At 48.3% G+C, this 21,578-nt stretch overlaps 1 protein-coding gene across 8 annotated transcripts in view; it reads left to right on the top strand.

The window, feature by feature from the left end:
* SLC4A4 (solute carrier family 4 member 4) overlaps positions 1–21,578 on the top strand; it is a 135,270-nt gene that overhangs the window by 27,580 nt on the left and 86,112 nt on the right. For 6 of the 8 annotated variants that reach the window (XM_017836766.1, XM_017836762.1, XM_017836764.1 and 3 more), the window contains one exon: positions 21,339–21,412. In XM_017836766.1, coding sequence (XP_017692255.1) covers positions 21,340–21,412 — 73 coding nt within the window. In that variant the 5' untranslated portion in view covers position 21,339. Of the gene's footprint in view, positions 1–3,159; positions 3,182–16,584; positions 16,591–21,338; positions 21,413–21,578 lie in introns of those variants that run through there. The other 2 variants (XM_017836767.1, XM_017836765.1) reach the window with 2 other exon arrangements.

The raw sequence follows: 21,578 nt of genomic DNA, 5'->3' as shown, positions 1-21,578 counted from the left end.
CAGGGTGAGCTGCTTTTGTAATGATGACTTGGCACTGATGATTTGTCAGCCAAGGCAAAGCCTCTGAGACAAGCACAGTCTGCGGTCTTTCTGCACCTAGATCCTTCCATTGAGATCCTTTTATCCTCTGAAACTTCCTGACTTAGGCTGACTTACTCCTGACTTAATCCAACGTAAATATTGTATCACTGGGTAGTCTGCACAAACCCCTGGAAGTGCAGGAGCTGCCAGTTTCCATCTCGTTCAGCGTCGCCTCTGACTGACAACGCTGTGGTCAGCATGAGCGGCTTCCGAGGAACCTACCAGAAAGGCTGCAAGATGTATTTATGGAATAACCTGCCCACAGGGAAAGTTCTACCCTTCCAGTCCCACCGAGCATGCGCGTGTGTATGTTCTCTAATCTTCACCATCAGAACTTTGCCTGTTCTCATTATCCATACACATGTCAGATGCTGTCATTGACAGCGATACCTTGCGTGACCTCGCCGGAAAACGAGTTCCTGAGTTAGCTGAGTGAGGAGAATGTGTGTGTGCTGGATGACGAGGCAGCCAAATAATTCCCGTACGGCAGCAGGCGTTGTGGTGAAGGTGGTATCCTGTCCTGTGCCCTGCTGAGGCATTGCCTTAGCTGGGATGGGAGGCTGGCGTTGGCGAAGGCCGACTTTGTGCCTTGTGAGCGGGGCTGGATCCAGCAGGCTTGAAAGGCAGGTTCGAACAGCCAGCCAAAGGCTTCCCGAGCCAAACTGCTTCTCCGTGGCCTGTCCAGCGAGGGGAAAGCTAGCGGGCTGTGGGCCTGAGTGACGAGCTTATCTCCGGTTATTAAATCAAACAGAGAAAATATTGGAAATGGCTGGGTAGGTTTGGAGCGGGAACGTGCGAGCCAGGCCGTGTAAGAAATGCCAAAAGGTACATATATACGGCGCGTCCGACAAGTCGGCTCTAGCCGGCGGGTTTTATTTTGTCAGTCACGATGACAGACAGGATTATTAGTGCATTTTACTTGGGTGTTTCTCTGCACAGAGAGCGTACTCATTTTCAAACTTGGCCGAGACAACTGCCCTGGCTCTTGATTTAAGGGCTTCTGGAAATGGCTCTTGGTAGGGTTTTAGATGATTAAATGTAGCGATGGTATATTTAAAGACTGACTTGGAATCATGCATCCTAATGGCAAAACATTTTTTTTAGCCAGAAAATCCAATGCACAGGTTTAAAGTGACAGTATGTGAAGTTACAGTGAGGTGTGAGGAAAACTGGAATTGGTAAGGGAGTTATTTAGGTTTGTTACTAAAATAGCGAGCTAAGAGCTATTTGTGGCTCTGAGTGCTGCTGAGGAGCATCCAGGAGGTGCTTTCACTGAGGGATTGCAACCTTTGGAGGGATCCCAGAACCCCCCTGAGTTGCCTAAGTGGCGAGAAGCAACACCAGTCTTCTCAAGTGGCTAATGTGTCATTTCTTCAGGAGCTTCCCAGGTCATTTAAAAATAAAGTGAAGTGAAGGTACAGACTAACTGGCACATCATCAGGGAGTTAGAGCATGGAGAGAGCAGTCCTTGCTTCAGAGCCTGTGGAAGAGGGGAAGAGTTGGGTTAGGTCTTGAGTATACAGAGGTTCCCAATTGATTTGGTGCTCTGCTTTTGTTAATAAGGGACTGTCATTAGTTGAAATGAAATACAGCTGTGAGCATGGGAGTCATCACTGTACCCATTGGAAACTCACTGGTTGGTGAAGAACATGTACTTAGGGAACTGGATTTATCAAAGAGAGCAGTGGAGCCCCAGTCCTGACCCATTCACGTGCAGACCACGGCTCTGACATCTTTGAAGAAAACATTAACCAGGGTGAGGGGACAGTGGTTTAAAGCCAATTGTCTGTTCTCAGGGGCTGGGGACAGCATAGGGGTGACAGCAGCAGGGGAGAGGAGGAATTCAGCAGGGGCATCCTTCTGCAGTGCTCTCAACTCCACTCTGCAAGTGCTGTGGCTTCTGTTGCTGCTGCTTTTTTGCCTGGCCAATGGATTGCATGTCATTCCCTAGTACGGAGTTTGGACAGGTGACAAAAGTGGAACTTGGTAGTGAGGAGCAGCCGAAGAGGCAGTTGCCTGTGGTAATCCTAAACCTTGCCGAAGAAGGGGAGTTTTCCCCCTACAGAGCTACAATAGCCTCCTTTGTTCCCCTGAGAGTCCGTGTCCTTCCCGTGATGGATTGCTGCTCTGCCATGTTCCTTGTGAGCTGTTTGCAGAGCTCTGGGCTTTAAAAATATTTTATGGATCTCGTCACCTTGGCCTGGACAGTCAAGCTGAGGGCAGGAGCCACAGCTGACTGAACAAGATGTGGAATATTGGCACTGCTGCTCTCATCCAACACCAGTCCAGAGGGAACCTTTGGAAGAGTGATTAGTGTCCATAGAAGCGTGTGTGCAGGAGAGAGAGGAAGAACGAGGACTAGACTGGTGAACAAGGTGAGCCTTGCCGTGCTGGAAGCTACATGTAGGGTATTATTTCCTTGGAAAATTATCATGAGGTGACCGAATGATGGTTTCTACGTTTTCCCTGGGGTGTTTTGTCGTTGTTCTTGTTGGGGATGTTTTTATGTTTTTGTTTGGTTGCGTTTTGTTTGGGTGTTTTTTTTTTTTCTCTGTGCCGTGTCCTTTACGACCCAGATGCGCCCTGGGTCGTGCGTTTCCAGTGGCAGGGATCCCGCCGCGGGAGCGACACAGGCTCCCAGCTCCCCTGGGCTGTGTCCCGGGGTGCCATCCTCCCCGTCTCCGGCCGCGGGGCTCCGCACCTGCCCCGGAGCGCGGGGCTCGGGGCGGGGAGCCGCAGACCCGGCTCGCAGACTCCTCCTCCGGGCTCCCCGCCCCGGGCCCCGTGACGCCGAGCGGCGGCCGGGGATGGGATGGGACGGGACGGGCCGGGATGGGAGCGGGCAAGGGGACGGCCGAGCCCGCCGGCGGCTTTAAATGCGGGCCGGGCCGGCGCCGCCAGCACAGCCGCGCCGCTCGCTCGGGCTGCCGCGGGCGCTCACCCGCACGGACACGGGCACGGAGGGGCAGGTGTAGGGCCGCCGCCATGCCCCGCTGAGCCCGCCCGCAGCGCCCCCGCAGCCCCCGCCCGCCGCCCCGGCTGCCCCGCAGCCGCCGCCCGCCGCCAAGCTGGAGGAACGCCGCAAGCCCGAGCCCCGGAGGTGAGCGAGCGGGAGCGGCGGGGGGCAGCGCCGGGACACGCTTTTCTCTCCTCGCTCTCTGTCTCGGTGCCCGGCTGGAGCCAATTTTAGAAACCTTTCACGGTGTTGGAAAACTTTTTTTTTTTTACGGTTTCGGTTCATCTTCAGCGAGTTGTCAGCAGCCGCCGGGTCGGGGGGATCCCCGTCCCTCCCAGAGTTTCAGTTTTCCACCTGGTGTATGGCCGTACGGGGTGTTTTATTATCCAAGACCAGCTCCTCGCTGCTTGTTTGCCCTTTTGGCGCTTCGTGTGGAACGCTGCCACGCAGAGCGAGAGCGCGCGGGGGAAATGAAGATTTAACCATCTTTGGGCTTGATTTTTTTAGTTTGTTTTGTTTTGGTTTTTTATTTCTACAACGTTAGTTATTAATGTATTTCTCCTCCCTTAGGAGCGCACCCCTTCAGCGCTCGCGTTCAGGAGGAGCCGGTGCACTCGGATGTGCCGAGAGCTCCCAGGGCGTGGGAAAAGGCGCCGGGCTCCTCCAGGAGCGCGTGGCTCGGGGCGCGGCGGGAGCCTGCGGAGTCGTTCCGCAGAGCTGCTCCTCTTGGTGAAGTTGGGTGCATTGAGGGGCGAGGTTGGGCCCTGGGGCAGATCCGAGCAGGAGCAGCTCCGATGGAGAACTGCTCCACGTACTAAATATAGGGACTTGCGCCTTTTGTGTCAGAGAGGTGCAGTTACTATGCATCTAAATGTGACTTGGTGCGTGTGCTGCCGGCTACTTAGGGGCTTTGTTCTTCTGGTTATTCCTGTAATGGGTCTATTTCCCATTAAAAAAAAAAAAACTTTACTAGGTGGTTTTAACAAAATGTGTAGAGTTGCATATTGTGTGTGGAATATAGTGCTAAGTGATAGGCTGCAGGAATATGCCTAGTTCTTATTTTGGTTGATATCAGTAGGAAATTTGGCATTATAGCCTCCCCTGACCAAAAATCCTTTAGGCACCCGAACCTCAGCAAGTATTTAATGCGAAGCTTCATTTTGTTGTTACAGTTTCCAGTCCTGTGCAGAATGATTAAACAGGACTGTTTGCATCTCTGCTTGCTCAGAGCATGTACATGAGCTGATCTGTCCTAGTCTGTGCTCTTCCTTCCCTGGCTGCCGTTCTGTGCTCAGAGACCTTTCCTGGTGACTCTGGTTGTGTCGGAGGATGGGTTCAGTTTTGCAAAGCCTGGTTTCAGCTGGTGATTTTAGCTCTCAGTAACTTCACCTGCCTGTGAGGGTTGTTGGGATCCGAAGGGCAAACGTTAATGCAGTCTGCTCCTTCATCATTTCACCCCTCCTGCTGTCCACTTAAAAGTTGTTTTTTTTTTTCCTCCCCCAAGCTGTGGGGAGGAGGGATGAAGCTTTCATTTGTGTGCACAGGGCATTCCCGGCAAGGTAACACCCTGCACTCATCCAGTCAGCTCCCAGCAAGGTCCAACATGATTTTCTGCAGCTCACAACTGTGTAGGGTTCTCCTTCAAACTTCCATGTTGTGATTTTAAATCTTGAAACTCCTCTGCAGCCAGAGAACAGCCTCATATACTGGTGCTGTGCTGTGGTATTCCTCACAGCAGGTTTTTAAAGGGAGCTTTTGAAATGCTGTAGGTGTAGGGCGAATGCTTCGATTACTGATGTCTTATGCTGATAAGAAAAAGTTGAATTTGTACACAAAGTGCAGTTCACAGAAAACCATCCGCGTGAGAATGGAAAAATCTATAAGTCCCTTTGTTTTCGGATCTACCTGCTTATCAAAGAGGGTGAGGAAACCACTTATGTGTCTGGCTGAAGGGTTTCTAATGCTGCCACCCTGGAGAGCCGTAATAAATAAAGAGCTGGGAGGTGTTTTGGGCAAAGCAGTGAAGGAAAATTGCTGTGTGAGAGAGTATAGAGAAAAGTTTTCTTTATTTTTCTTCCAGTAAGTCTACGAACTGCTATTTGCAGTCGGAGTCAGAGATGCTGTCCTGCCAGAGAGACACAGTCATAAAGGCAAGGTGTTGCTTTGAGCAAAGACATACTGGGGGAAATAGGTGTTTTCGGAGTTGAATGCCCAAAAACAGGCCCTGTGGGTACAGCAAGGGACGCTCCTGTGTACCTGCCTGCCACATGTTACTGTGGATTTGCCGATCACCTTGGTTCTATTTTTTAAACTTAAGTTTTTATATTTTATGTTATGACATTGTAACACACCTCCTTATCAAAACAGTATAACTTTTACTGGTTTGCACTCCAGCTCCTTCCTATGGGCTGGGAGCACCAGAGGACTTCGAAGGAGGGTTTGAAGGCGCCTCGTTGCAAACGGCGTTCACGACGCTCCGACTCCGGTGCTGCGGCACCGGCCGGTCCCTCGGTGCTGGTAAAAATGCCTTCATGGCCTCAGTGCAGGAGCATCCTCCTCACGCTCCAGCGCCCTGCCTCGCACGTATTTTCTGTGTGCATTAGGTTTAGAATGGGAACTCTTGCTCTGAGCAAATTAAAAGGGGTTCTGATAACTCCTCGTTCCAAGTCAATTAGCTGCTTCCGGCTTCAAATCCACTTAGAAGGCTCGGAAAGGGGGGGAGTGCTCTTTGAAAAGCCAGTAATAGCAGTTTACGGTTAATATTGATAAAGGAGCGCGTCTCTGTGTCATTGTGCTGCGTCTGGTGGAAGGAAAGCTTCTCCTTTGTGCTCCTGCTAAGCAGCAGGACTCGGATGGGGAGGCAAAGGTCTTTCTCTTAACTCAGTTAAGAAGGCTCGGTTCCCTGTGTGGCTTGAAATGAAAATACAGCCATAAAATGGTCAAGGTTGCAGGAATTCCCACAACTGCTCAAAGCAAGGGTTCTGCCCCCCTGCCCTTGAACTTTGGGTGGCTGCAGCATCTCATTTCTCCCGAGTTTGCTCAGAATTGTGCACAGTTTGTGGCAGGAATGCTTTTTATTGCCGTTAGACGATGTCGGAGACAATTATGGCGCCCATAATTGGGTGATAAAACAGCACGTGGTGTTAAGGAAAAAGCTGCAGAACTCTTGTTTATCAATGGCCTAATTACATTAACTGAAGAGATAAAAATGTCTTCGAATTGCTGTCCCGCAGTTAGGAGCTTTTCACATAAGAAAGGTTTGAATTTGCCAGAGGGACTGTCAGTGGGGTGAAGTTACCTGGAGTTTTATGGGAGAAATTAGAAAATCAAAGAAGGCTACATCTCAGTTCTTGGCCTTCAGTTTGGTTTGGAACTGTGCATTTCTGCCCAAATTGAACAGTGTAAATCTGTACTGTTGGAGTACGGCTGAGCCTTCCGAGTACAGCAGGGGAAATTGCAAGCAGCCCTGTTTGTATCTCCTTTTCTATCCAGAAAAATCAGAAGAAATGATTCAATTCCACCAATATCAGAATCCTTTGATTTTGTGGCTCAAATGAACTTTCAGCATCTGAATTCCAGAAACGCGTGCTGTTAGCAGAGCTCATTCTGCTGCCAAAGTAAAACAGAAACTGAAGGAGGATTTAAAACAGAGGTATTATTTATATACATAAATGTGTGTGGAGAGAAATGGAGACTATGACTGATCTGTATATTTCCTACTCCTAAGGAAATCCTTTTAGCGGGGAAGGAGAATTTTCCAAGTCCTGATGTTTCAAATCCTAGCTGTATTATATAACTACATTCTCTTTTGCTACTATATAATATATGATTGGTAAATACTTTGTATTAGATCTGTCTTGAAATAAGCCTTAATTGGCCTTCTATAAGTATTGATCCATACATCTGGTGTCTCCAAGTGAGTTGAAAACCTGAATGTGGTGATGGTGGGAATTGTTTGAATGACTTCTTTTAAGACTGAGGATTACTCAGATCCCTTTATTGTCTTAGGAATGACAATTACAAAAATAGCTTCGTTCAATTCTAATGATAATAATATAATTAGTAGTAATATATAAGTAATACAGAACTGTGGGGACTGTGGTGGGAATGGTACCTCTTCTTTTGACCTCTGTGAAGTGACTGCTGCTCATCTGTGGAGTTAATGAAACAGGCTGAAATTTGATGTGATTGTTCCCCAGGGGAGATTGAATTTTACTTTCTTTTACAAGTTACCACAATGAGCTGGTGTTATGCAAGAAATCCTGGTGGGTTTGCATGTGCAACAAATTTTTGGCTTTTTTCACTTAGCATTTGTTCCTGTGGTGTCTTCGGTCTTTTTCTGCTACTAGTTTCTGAACAAGACGTGTAAAGGCCATGATTTTGATGACTATGCAGATGTGTAATCTGAAGTCAAAGACAACAACTGGAGCATGTTAACTAATCATCTTTATTAAAATTTTCCTGTTTTCTCTATTTTGTATAGTAGGCACCAAAATGGAACTTGCCTCTCTTTTGCACTGGTGTGTGCAACTTGAAGATTAGAGTGGTTTTCCCCACTTTTTTTTTTTTAATAAGTTTTTACTTCATTTTAATCACCTTTTGAAGGTTTACTGATCTCATTTCAACTCTTAACCTTGAACAGACGGTTGCGAAACTTAACTGCTTTTATTGTACCTGTGACTGTATAACACTTCAGATGCGTTGTCAGTCCTTCGACGTAAGCGTAAAGATCTTTCATCAAGGTTACTAAATATGAGAAGACTGTATAGAATGAGGTTGGGAAATAGTTGCTCAGTAGCTCGAGGAAAAGTGACATTTAAGCATATTAAACCTGTGTGCTGCACTGGAGTTGAAGTGTATTTCTCATACGTAGGAACTGGACCCGCTCATTTTGCTTAGGTCTCAGGGCTGGGAAATGTGGTGATCTTGAAGTGGATTTTACCTAAATTCTTGTTAAATTTGCCTGGTGTGAGCTCACTTCCCTGGGTGACAGTTTGTGCATTCAGCAGACACAGAGCACAGCTCAAGACCAGCAGCCCCACTCAACAGAGCCTCCTGTGTGTCCTTCTGGGCAGGAACAATCATCACCAGGGAAAAAGAGATGGTGCTTTGTTCTCTTGTGTCCCCAGCGAAGCTCCGTTCCAGAGCCTCAGTGGCACAGCAATCCAGCGTGTGGTGCCACGGGAGTATTCCACATCCATTGTTTAACATCTCGTGATCTCTTAGGTGAGCAATAACCAGGTCTGGGGAGCGCTGCCCCAGGAGAAGTGTGTGTGTGGCGTTCCATGGAAGCGGTGCTGGATGCCTTTGTAGCGCTGCTGGTGGAGTTTCAGTGCAGTGCCACCTGTATCGGTGCAGAAGGGTTGGAAACGTGGAGCCATTGCCTTAGTGCCACAAAACACTTCAGCACAGGTGACTTCTGGCCTGGAGGCAATTCAACCCATTGACCTTTAAGGCCACGCTGAAGTGCCGTGCTGGGGTGAGTCCTGCATGAGTAGTTCCCCTGGCATGAACAGGAGAAATGTGTGGTGAGATAGGACAGTGCATGGAGACAATTGATCCAGTGGGGCCCGAGAGGTACAGGGACAAAGTCTAGATTGCAGCCGTGAGCTGCTTGCAGGGTGGGGTTGGAAACTGATGGAAGACCAGTGCAAAGTCTTGAGTGCATCTTTGATAGGACCTCGAAGGGTGATGTCAGAGAGAGGCTGCAGAATACAATATTGATTTACAGTAGCATATTTCAGTTGGAAGGTACCTACAGCCATCAACTCATCCGCCTGCCTATGTTGGCTTTTCAGTTGCCCCCTTGGCAGTGCTCCGAAGCTCAGCCTGAGAGCCTGCTAGCACAGAAGGAATGTGAGCAAGCCTGGGCTCGAGCGTGGGCTTAGGCCCGTGCTTCATCGACAAGGCAAGCCCAGGCGCCCTGCCTTGGCGATTGTGGGCATGGGGCTCCAGCCAAGGATGCTCTGACTGCTCAGCTTCACGGCTTATTCCTACTGGCAGTATAAATTAAAGGAGTGGGCACGTTACCGTGATCGTTGTACTGTAATGTAACCTGGGATGGGCACTCTGGACCCGTGAACAAAACAGCAGGAATTGCTGCAGAAGTAAAACCTCTGTATTTCCCAAGTTTTGTTTGGGTCACCCATCTCTTTCCTTTGCCAGAGATACAATAACGTAAATTTTGTTGAAAGGGAATACACTGCAAAACAACCCTGTGGAAAACCCGACTGTATCTTTCAGTGTCAGAATCCTCTCCAGAGACTGAATAAAGGGAGATCGTGTCTCCTGCTTTTAAAATAATTACTCGAATTAAAGATCAAGCTAGAAGAGTCCAGTTCACTGAACATTAGCAATACAACCTAATTTATTAAAAAGCATTGAAAGACCAACTTAAGCTCATCGTGCTCAAAATATATCTCCCAGCAAATAACCTGAATGTCCCTTCAGAAACGTGGAAGTGCAGAGATTCCTGTAAAAGTTTCTGTAATAACTTTACAAATGAAGCCACCCTTCTTGAACCTGTTTCTGCCTTTTTAGTTCTAAATGATGAATGAGGCACCTTTGCATTAAGTGTTCCTGGTCCAGTAATGCCTTGGGTTACCATCACCTCAGTGTTTTCCTGGGAAGGTTTGACTTGTGACTCATTCAAGGTACCTGGGGGGTTTTGTGGAGAGGTCAGTACAGTTATGGATGTGACCCTTAACTTGTAATTCTCAGTAATATCTATGAAGTTTGGAACTGTGGTATCAGCCCAGCTTTTCTGGCTCTGTTCCCAGGCCAGTCATTCTGCTTAGCAATAAAAAAATGCAAGATAATGGGTGCAGATAACTGGGATTGAATATTACCGTGATCTATTTCCTGTTTACCTTTAAACAGCCATGTTGCAACCGGGTGCTGGACATAAGGCAGTTCTTTGTTAGCAGGTGTCTCCAATGTGTGTATGATTGCTGAACAGGTCCAGCTGGGTCCAGCCCTGGGGGTTACAGCCTGTAATGTAAGAGAAGTGCCCGCAGCTGTGGCCGTGAGGTGGGTGGCCTGCCGGGGACACCCATGACTCTGTCCTCTCTTCTGCTTTCTGAGGCCCAAAAGGCAGCTTCCTGTCTGAACTTCCTTTAAATTGGCTGGAGTTGGCTGCTTTGGTACTGTTTTCTGGAATGGAGATTTGGAGTTGAAGATGTCTGGTAAAATTTGCAGGCACCAACTCGTGTAAGTACAGAACTGAGGAATACCACTGGGAAGGATTTCTGCCGAGTCAGGGATGAATCGGAACAGCTACGAAGAGCCAGGAAATGACCACATTGGGCAGATGATGCTCCATGGCTGCTGACCATGCATTGCCATCCCCATCCCCATCCCCAGACATGCTGAATTGTTTTGTGGCCACACCTGAAATGCCAGACTGCAGAGCGGCTTTTCATCTTTTATTTATTTATTTACTTTTTGAATCACTACGTCAGCAAAACATTTCCTTGGCCCTGACAGCTTAAAAAAGGAGCGTGAAAATTGCTTTGTCCTGTTGTGCTTTTATGAATTATCTATAACAAAGCAAACCAACTGTTTCAGACCAGTTATGACAAGTTGTTTTCCTGAGGTTTCTTCCCAAAGAATGGCTGTCTGCAGTGTCTTAGGCAGGTGCACGGGGAAAAGAGGATGAAAGCAGACGGTGGGTGATTAACCCAAGCTTTGAGGCGCTCCGGGGTGACCTCATGCACAGCCACCGATGCTTCAAGGTGGCCAGATGCTTTGAGATGAACCTTCTCCAGCATGGACTTACCCTTCGGGGTGTCCTGCTCCTGCAGTACTCATCCACAGGTCACAGCCCATGGACTCAAGTTCCCACTGGAGTGCCAGCCTGCCCAGTTCAGCTGCCGTGCCCTGGCCACGGCCCAGCGCGGCCGTGTTGTCGTTGCTGTTATCGCAGCGTTCCCAGGCCCAGCGCAGCGAGGTGATAAGGCAGCGCGGGTGAGCACCGAAAGCAGAAGCGGCCCCTGATGAGCTCTAGGCTCCAGCGCACAGGTGCCCATGGCAAGCACAGAGCCTGCTGTTCAATAGCCATAGGGCAATAACAGCTATAAATTCCATCCAGCACATTCCAATCAGATCTGTCGTTATTTTGAACCCTTCATGCCCCACATTGGGCGCCGAAGCGACTGTCCTGGTTTAACCCCAGCTGGCAACCGAGCGCTGCTGCTCTCTCCCGGGGCAGTAACTGGAGCTGTACCCCAGACAAACCGGTACAGTGTGTTAGCATCAGCTTGTGGTTCTTGAAGATGCCTTTGAGTTTATAGTTCCTAAAACAGAAGTAGCAACTCTCGCTCTATACAGAGTTCCCAAAGAAGAGCAAAGAGAATGAGGGAGCTATAAAGTAATTTTTTATGGATCTTGCTTGTATTAAAACACCATGGCTTGAAACCCTCATGGGTAAAGGGCTGAGTTGCAGAGGAACCTGGGAAATCTGAAGAGAACATTTGAAGGATGTCTGGGAAGTTCATGTTTATGGACTAGTGCTCTGGAGTCAGAAGGAGCTAGTTGCCATACCAGGAGAGGAGGTCATTCCAGTGACAAACTTGCTTGAGTGGCTGCGGAGGGGTCTGAGTACCCTTCCTCTGGAAAAAGGAGATGCAAGTGGTCTTAATTTTTTATTTTTTTTCTCTCCAGAAGAATGATTTCTTTCAAAGTCCTTTCCTTGAGTGGATGAAGTTTTCCAGACATTGTCTGAAAGAAATACCAATGCTAAAATCTCATTTTCTCTTGTCTTGCAGAAGTCTGCTTGGTGTTCTGTCCAAGCTCATCAGTCATTACACTAGTGTTTAGGTTACTTTGGAGGACCCAGTCCTCCTGCTTCGGAGGAATTGTTCTTCCATAGCAATGGATCACAAGGAAGGAGTTCACAAGAAGTAGCTGTGAACACTTTCTGGCAAGAAACTACTTTTCAGCTCTCGGGCTGTTGTTTTCTTCGCAGTCTTGTTTTAGGCTGATACGAGTAAGTCTATTTTGAGCTGCCCTTAAATGGATGTCACGTAGAGGACAGTCTTGTTAAAACTTGGGAGTTGCCTGCTCAGCACTTGGGTTCTGCACTCTTGGCTGTGGTTGGAGGGTACAGTAAATCCAGCTTTAGGGCACTGAGAACCAAACTAAGACCACGACTCTCCCATGAAGCAAAATACCAGCCCAGCAGCAAACACATTTTGCTGGTGAGGTGAGTTGAACATTTCTAAATGCGTTGCCTTTATGCAGGGCCACGTGTTGTCTGCTCATACCACTCTGCTTTTATGCTGCATCATGTTCCTCACGTTTGAGTTGGTGTCCTGGTGAAGGAACCCGTATCGCTCCGTCCGCTGACTAATGTGGCGAGAACGCAATCATGTGCCCCCGCCTGCTCTGGGCCAGCCTCTTATTAATGACTAATTGGTCTGCAGGGCCGAGTGTAAAGATCACGGGCTCGGGCCGCTCCTCACTGGTATCACCCATCAAGGACGAGGTGACGAGTGGGTCACCGTGACGCGTTGCTCTCACCAGCTGAGTGCACGGACGGGCGAGGGGCACCCGCAGGTGGTGCTTTGCTCTGTGCTCCAAAGTTTACAAAAATCCCCCTTTGCCTTCTCTGCAGGTGCTGCCAAAGGTGGGACTGTGTGCATGAGCTCCCTGTGGGCTGGTGGCCATGGCAGTGAGGCACCTCAGACTGTCTTTTATCCCGCTGGCTGCCAGTGCTCTATTACAGCACTTTCCTACCGACCTGCCCCTCCAATATTATGAAATGAAATTTTGAGGAGTGAAGGTTTTCCTGCCTGTGGGCGCAAGTCTGGTTAGCGGTAGCCAGGGACCACACGTACGTGGTGTTGTCACAACAGCGCGGTCACAGCCCCCAGAAGGCATGGCAGATGCTCTCCTGGAGCAGGATCCGTGGCCGTGCAGAAGGCAGTTGTCACTTGCAGTCGTGTTTGTGCTGAGTGATCCTCGTGGGTGTCACTCGTGAGGGCCCAGCATCCCTTGGGCCCTGTGGCTTGTGTAATCAGTGTTTTGGTGAGCACTTGGCACTCCTGGGAGACAGAACGGCTCCCTGGGTCTGTGCTGCTGTGGGCTGTGACTTTCTTCTGACTGGAGCCTAAATTGGTGGAAGTGATGAAATTCTTTATTTCAGTTTAGTCTCAGATGACTTTAAAATAACTTGGGTTTGCATTTCTCTCCGGAAATGTTGTTTCTTCATCTTCAGTAAACTTCCACTGGCTTGTGGTTTTGTGGGGGTTTTTTTAATTATATTTTTGGGTTTTGCTGGGTTTTGTGTTTTTGTTTTCTCTCTCTTTTTTTTTTTTTTACTTCCCAGTGCAGCCAGTGGAAGCAAGAAGGGAGTTTAGTTTGGAAGTTGGCTGTTTGCATTTCTGGCTCTCAGGTCTGCATTAGTTTTGAGTGACTGTTATTAAATTAGCGTTTGATGCATGCACTGGGACCGATGCCAGTGACCTTCCTCAGCAGAGATTTTGTCTTGTCACCCCAGGGAACCATCGCTATAAAGTCTTCCAGATGAGCAGTTGGCACCCAAGTGAGGATGAGGTTGAAAGCCCACTGGTTTTCTTGCTTGTCTAATATTTTTGGAGAAGTTTTTTCCTCTGCCTGAGTCATGTGTGTGTGTGCTGGCATTCGGTTTTGGTAGGTATGACCTTCTGGTTTAGTTTTACACCTGTGTGCTCTGATCACACTCCTGTGGATGTGAGCTCAAGTGATATCATGTCCCATCTTACTTTGGAGTAATTGCTCCAGCATGGAAATATTGCAGATTTTCCAAAGACTGTCATCTAGTAACCAGGTAAAGTTTGCAGGATTTGGCAATAAGCGAACTTGGAGAATTTCCTGCCTGTGGAAGTGGTGAAGCAGTTTCCTGAAATCATCCCTGTTAAAAATATCCTTTATGCTGGATTATGTTTTTGAAACCAGCATATCGTGAAACCACGTTTCACGTCAGAACACTTGGAATCGGATGAGAAATGCTGCGCCTGCACTCTGGGAAGTGCTGAGAGTGCATTAGCTCCCTTGGCTGCTTCAGATATGTCCAAAATGTTTTATACAACAGGCTTTCTGCCTCTGCCAGCCGAGCTTTGTGCTGGATCAGGCCTTGCCTGTCCTCCTCACAGCAGGAAGCCAGCACACTCTCTCTGTACCCGTGTTGCCATCGGTGGTCCAGAGCTGTGTGATGCTTTTAGAGTGACTTCACCATCTCAGAGGTGACTGGGGAGGTGATGGTGGGACAAGGCACAGCTCTAGGAGTTGAGCATTTCGAAGTCTGAAGCCTGAGGGAAGGGAAAAGCTCCAAACGGTAATTACAGAAGTGAAATTAGGCTATGAGCTGGTCTCACACGTTTTGTGGGTTGTGCTGGGGGTGATCACTATGGAGAACTTTCCCCCCCAAAGCAGTCACAGGGAAGGACAGGTGTGGGAACCGCTTGCTGGGAAGCCAGGATTGAGCGTGCCGGGTTGTTTTCCCTGGAGAAAAGCAGTCCTGGGTGAGTGGTGCCAGTGACGCGCTGCCCCACCCCGCATTGTACACACTGCCTGTTCCTTTGCTCAGTGGTTAATGGACTTAAACCCAGCACCTCCCATTCCAGATAGCCTTGTTCTTTTAAAGGCAGGACCGAGCTCTAACATCCTCATTTACAGATGGAAATCTGCCTCTGGGCCAGGCTTCCCATGCCTTGCTTTTGGAGACTCTGGGTGGGCAATACAGGGTAGATGCTGGAAAAAAATTCCCACAGTTGCTGTTTCTTTGTCCAGGTTTCCACATAGGTGTATCCATATCTCCTGGCTATTCTGTACTTTGAAAATTGTGTGCTGAACTGATGTCAGATGCACACTTGTGATGGTTCCCGGTCCTATGACACCACACACTTAGGCACAGATTCCCTGAAAAGAGCTCTTTAACACCAGGCTGGAACAAGGAGCTGCTACTTTATAAACCAGAGCTGGTTTCAAACAGACACAGAGTCCAGTAAGAAGTTGCCTCCAAGGCATAAAACTGTAACAAAAATGTTGCAGGACATGACATTGTCACGGTAATAAATAGCAAAAAGTAGATCAGATGCCACAGGGTGACTTGAAATAATCATTTTTAGGAAAAATCCACTACTGCTTGTGGGTATAAAACCTGACATTCTGCCTCTAGAGAAAGCTTTTTTTATTATTATTATTATTATTTCTGTTTCATGCTTTGCAGAAAATTAAGCTGTGAAAAATGTCTGGTTTATGTTATCCTCAAACAGATATATTCATAATATTTGCAGTCTGAAATCACTTCTTCCTGTGGATTCATCCCATTTGATTCCATCTCACAAAGCTCCTGCGGAAGTGCGAGCCAGAATTCCTTTCAGGGTGTCTCTGTACCTTTTCCTGGCTGTAGCTACATGAAATGTAGCAGATGGATGTGGGATGTGGCAGGAGCCAGGTGCTCAGCAGCAGAGGTTCACCCCGTCCCGCTGGAGAGGGACTGGCACTGAGATCCTACAATTCCCACGTGAAGCTGGAGCGCAGTAGAGCCTTCTCTTTGCTGAGTCTCCAGTTCCAGCTCCATGGTTTCCTTGAGGAGAAGGAAATGAAAACAAAGAGGCAGCTGACTTTATCAGCTTTTAAAGAGTTATGTCATTTTATGGTAAGTAATCTAAACATAATGAAACAAAGACTTCAACTGTTACACCTGCCCCAGCATCCAGTGCCAGTGTTCTCCCTGTATTTTCCTGTGTTTTGATAGTGTTACTTTATTGTTTGTGCACAAGAAAACTGCAACTTCATTCGCTCCTAATTGCTTTTCCTAGGAGTTACTTCATTTTTGGAACGTATCCAACCTGAAAAGTTCTTGCAAAGTTGTCCGGGATTAAAATTGAAATCCAAATGATAAACTTATTTTGTCAACACAGACGCAAATGATTCTCACCTCGGTTTCAGGAAGGTGCTCTCTCAGGCTTCACCTGTGAGTTGAGATAAACTTTAAAGAGTTCTTGGCGTTCCAGTCTGTAAGAGTTTTTGAAAACAAGATTTAGTCAAGAACTGAGAGTCGTATTTAAATCCTATCATGGGACTTAGTTTCAATCCCTGAGAATGCCTCCGTAGAGGGAAACATTTCACCTAATGAGGTGACTTAATTGGGAATTTATTTGGTGTATAAATATTACAGTGCAGGTTCTTTGTGCAGAAAGCAGGGGATTCTGTCCTGCCCTGCTCGGGGTGAGTACAGCTTTTTGCTGAGAAAGCTTGTAAATAAATGCTGCTTTAGAGCTGACAGGGGAAAATGCATCCAAGATAAATTTGGCAACGTGTTCCAAAAGTGCATCAACCAGGCCGCGCTTAGTATAGTCAGAAGCTCATTTTTTCTGTGTGATAGGGCCCATATGCAAGTATGTGAGAAAACCAAAACACATCAGGGCCCTAAGAAGGAACGGGTCGCATTAGGTCTGTTTATTCAAGCGTTTGCGTATGGGCTGTGAGAGCATCAGCGGGGACCAAGTCTCCTCCTTGGTTTCCTGTTTATTTGACCGCTACAATTGCAGTACCCGAATGCTTCACAGGTTGCAGAGAAAAGGAATAGTGTTATCTCTGTCTCTGTGCAGCCCGCTGACAGAAGCAGCCTGTTTGGCTGGCTGACTCATTCCCTTTGGGATGCACACTCGGCATCTAACCCGAGTGGCTTGGTGAAGGCACTGACCATCACTGACAGGAAAGCTTTTGGTGGCACTTCAACCTGCTCAGGTCCAGGAGCCATCTGAGGGACACTCCGGGTCTGGCCAATGGTTATGCTGGTCCCTCTGTAGGCGAAGGTTGGATGATGTTGCTCATCACAAGCAGTGTTGGTTCTGCCTGTGGGGAGCAGTGTGGGGCTGTAGGTGTTCCTTACTGGAGCAGTCTCCCCTTTTGTGTTTGGGAGCTACCTGGTGAGGGGAAGTAGTCTCTGTGTGGATTCAGGTGTAATCCTTGTGGGATTTGGGACCTGCCAAAGAGCTCAACCCGTGATCCCCAGTGCACTGTTTGCTTGGGTTTGTCTCTTCTCCCCCAGCATCCCTGTCCACATGCTCCCACTCCACTTTATGCACAGCAGTTTTCTGAGGGAAAAAAATCTTAACAGGTCACTGGTGCTGGGCTCAGTGAAGCAGACGAGGGTGGTTGATTCTGCACACGCAGGAGGATCCGATTTGCCTGTGCCTTTCCCAGGAGTGTGGACAGCTTCCCCACAGCTGCCAGGCAGAGCTGTGGCACAGGAGCTGCTGGCACTGCTGCTCCGTGACCTGATGCTCTCCCTCTCCCCTCAGCCCTTGCCCCACTCCACGGCCCGGCTCGTTGGGTTGCTCTTTAATGTGACTTTCATGTGGCTCCGCGTTACAGTGCTTCAGTTACCGAACTGGCTCCGTTTCTTTTTCCTCCTGCGATCTGGAGTTTGCTGCAGTTTCTTCCTGATTGCAAAAGCCGTTGGAAATGGGCAGAATCATAAAAGCTTATCAGTGAGCAGTAACTCTCTCCTTGTGCTCCCCAGCTCTGTTAGGCGTTTATTCACTCCAGCGAGTTGTAACTCAGCGCAACAACTCGTGTTGCCACATCAGTCCTTCTTTATTTACGCCAAACACCACTTTCCCTCTCTCCTGCCCTCAGTCCCCGAGTTCCACGGCTCCAGAGCTGTGCAGCCGGGCGGTGGCAGCACTCCATCTCCCGGGGGAGCTGGGGCTGGCCTCGAGTAGCACCGGGAACAGGAACTCCGAGGTTACTTGCTGCTTGGAAAATGCCTTGCAAGTGTTTGGTGCTGCAGCGCAGAGACCTGCGGAAAGATTTCCTGATGTGAGGAGCAAAACAAATGCTGGCAGATGAATGCAGCCGTTAGGAAGTCCAGGATCCCTGTTAGTACTAAGCTGGTCTTGTTCTTTCCGAGTAGTCTGGCGGAATATTTCTGTGAGCTGGTGCTCTGCAGATCCGAGTTGCTGCTGTGCCGGGTAGGCTGTGTGTGACTCTCGTTCAAACCCTATTGACACATAACATCATGTCTAAAAATATTTGGCACCGATCTAATCATTGGCCCGGAGAGGCCAGTTACTCAAGCAGCTCGTGTTTTTTCACTGGAGTGTATTCTGTCAGATCTAGACCCTGAAAATAGAAACCCAGTTTTTTTTTGATTTTTTTTTTTTTAGATTTGTTTGCAGAATGTTCAGTAGCAGTCACGAGGATGTGAATCTAGATGAGAAGTGCCTGAATGTCCCTTTACTTATGACAAAGAGCTGGTAAACCAGATGTAACTGAAGGCATATCTCCTTTCAGAGGCCCTAAAATTATTTCCACCCTTTTTTCTCTCCATATATCCTTTCATGGGATGGTGACAATACCTGGTCTTGCTGAGGTGCTTCACTGACAGGACTCTGCCAGTTTTCTCCTAAAGACCCAACTGAAGATTTTCTTGTTGTTTCACGTGATTTTTTTTTTTTTTTGGTAAAGTTTCTGCAACTCCCATTTCATGGTATTTGAAGAATTCCAGGGGGCTGAGACAGTTTCCCCGTGCAAATTGGTAAAGGATGTTTTCTTGCTAGATTTTGGCCCGCAGAAATGCTGTGTTAATCTGAGAAGGGCAGAAAAGACCAAGTCAAGGAGGGTGACGCTTGGAGTCTAATCACCAAACTCCTGCGGATTAGAGCTGGGGCGCCGTGCCAAGGCAACACAAGCTCTATTCCTGGCCCTTTAAAACCCCCCAGCTCCTTCAGATCCGTGTTTCAGGGAAAGCACCAGCCTTGCAGTGTGTCCTAAGCAGTTTTCCAACCCTCTGGGGCTAGAGAGCCTGGCTGTTAAATGCGATAAACCCATTCCAGGTGCCGTTCCTGGGAGCGAGGGGGCCATTCCCGCTGCTGTGGGTGCTCGGTGCCCGGCAGGGTGACACTGGGAGGATGCTCTGATGTTGTGGGCAGGTTGAGCAGACATTTCAGCAAGGGGATGGCACCTGTGAACTCTCAGCACCGTACCCCTCGCAGGCAGTGGAAATTGCTCCCTTCCTTTCCCTTTTTCCCCTCTACCAGACGGTAGATTCTCAGTTGCCCCATGCCTGGGCTGATGCTGCCTATGACAGTGGAACTGGCCTTGGGAGACAGTGTTTGGGAGGGCTGTGGAATACACAGGTGCATTATACATATGTGTCCCCTGCATATGTGTCCATGCTCGGGGAACAGAGGTGAATCCCGGGGTAAGAACAGACTTAACTTGGGAATAAAGCGCCTGCGGTTTGTGTTGTGTCTGGAAATCCAGTCCCATCTGTTCCAGATGTTTCCAGTTGTGTTTATAGCAAGCTGCTACTGTGCTACTTTGTGGGAAAAAATGATTAAAAAAAAAATAAAAAATTGGGTTGTGCCTTCACAACCGTTGCAAACAGGCAGGGGCATCCATGGAATATGTTCCCTTTTGTTGCCTCAGAAAAGATGCATAAATAGTCTTGAATAATTGAGTGAAGAGCTGGAGCTTTTCAGGGGAGGCTGGTGTGTGCCTGAGTGCTGGCTTGGCGTGCTGTGCTGGCAGGGAGCACGTCCCACCCCTCCGTGCCCAGCAGCAGCTGCTTGGGGAATGGCACCTTTCCTAGCTCGGGGAAATTTCTGCTGGAAATCCTCTGGCTTCTGGGATTCGGGCAGGAGCAGCCTGTGCGAAGGGGAGCTGGGTGTGGACTGGACCTAAACCTGAGGGCTGGTGCTCACATATGGTTTTGGGTACGGTGCTTTATTATTCGTTGCCATCCAGTAATCCAAATGAAAAATGTGTATTTCCATGGGCTTTGGTAGTGGGTTTGAATCTGACCCATTTTTCTTCACTGTTTTTTTTATCTGTGACAGATTTGAGACTTGTTTTTGGGAGTTCAGCTGCAGACTGAGAGCCAAGGATGAGACCAGTGGTGGGTTAGTAAAGGCACTTAGGGTGGAGGAAAACTTGGCAGAGGTGGCTCAGAGCTACTGCTCAGAAAACGGGACTCTGGTGCTTTCTTTTGTGATTGAGTTTTATTTTTTATCTTTTATTTTTTACTTTCTATTCAAGTAGGTGTTGGCATGCAAGTTAGACACCCTAAGGCATTCTGCTTTCTTGGTATTCATCTGTTCAGGTTTTACACTCGTGAATTTGAATATTCTCTTAAAACAATCGTAAAATTAAATGTTTGCTACTACTGCTTTTGGAGGATCTTGCAAGGAAGCAATATGGATGGGAAGAAGTTTTGAAGGCCTTGTCTCTTTCTGGATTGAGTTTGTCTCTATTCTACCAAGGGAATATAAGGAAAGGGTGTTTTATGCCCGTTTTTTGGTAGGAAAACAGGTTACCATCCCAGTTGTATTTGCATAGAAAGCTCCCCCAGCGACTGCCCAGCAGTGAGCAGCAAATGTGTGCTTAGCCTCTAAGGAGATTATTTAACACAGCTCCAATTTGTTTTTTTATTATTATTTTATTATTTTTGTGTTTGCTTGTCAAGAGTGGATTTGCAGATGTACCCTTGGAGAGTGGGCAGGGTCTGATTTTGTGAGGAAAACAGCAGCAGGAGCTCTGGGCAGCGCTGCAGGAGCACAGCAATGGCCGAGGCGTGGAATTAGGAGTCTCTGTTGTCCACAGAAACGGATCAGAGGTGGAGGGAAGAGGGGAGGGGAAGGAAGGGCAACTACTAAAACCCTTCCCCAAATGGATGAATGAATGGGTGACACACATAAATGACTGCTGTGATGGTCTGACTTACTGTAGCTCGGTCTCGGGATAATCCTCATATGTCAGATTTCTGTAAGGCCAGCATGTGACACAAAGCTGGGCTCCCAGCAGACAAGTGTGCTGTGCTGGTATTAAGGGGCTGGCCGGGGCCGGGCTGTGCAGTGGAACGTGTATCCGTGTGCGGGGTGCCTGCTCGCCTCCGGACGCGGCCCAGCCGCTGCCGCCTGCCAGGAGAGCTTGACAGGGAAGCTGGAATTCCACAAACTATTGGCTATTGCATAGACAGCTCCCAACCTGCCTGGCTGGGGAGAAAAAAAAGCCCCAACACAAGAAACAGGAAAACCCCCAAAGACTTGTAGCTGGGATTACCTTGCTCACACCTGTCACCGCTGATGTCCTCTCAAGGTCAGAATTCGAGCTACGTGAGGCCAGCTTAGAGCAAACGCCATGTGAAAGGAGCTCTATGAAGGAACAGCAGGCACTGGAAGGAGGACAGGAGTGCCCACAGGAACATGAACAACAGCTTGCAAGTTAACCTGCCCAGGACCTGGGCTGGTTCGAACAGCTCCCTCCAGGAGAAGTCTGAGCATTCCTTTTTTCTTTTCTATTACTATAGGATGGAGGACGAGGCAGTACTGGATAGAGGGGCTTCCTTCCTTAAACATGTATGTGATGAAGAAGAAGTGGAAGGTAAGAGACTCGGACTGCTGGGGAGGAAGGGTGCCTTTGCTGTGGTGTTTGTACGTAGGATGGGCAGGGAATCCTACACACACATAAAACTGAGTGAAACACGAGTAAACTTGGTCGGGGCGGAACTGGCTTTTTAAAGAAATCATCTCTTTCGGTTCAGGAGCAA

Source organism: Lepidothrix coronata, unplaced genomic scaffold (genome assembly GCF_001604755.1).
Source record: "Lepidothrix coronata isolate B3197 unplaced genomic scaffold, Lepidothrix_coronata-1.0 Scaffold283, whole genome shotgun sequence".
Lineage (NCBI taxonomy): Eukaryota > Metazoa > Chordata > Aves > Passeriformes > Pipridae > Lepidothrix > Lepidothrix coronata.
This window is presented reverse-complemented; position numbering and strand designations above follow the sequence as displayed.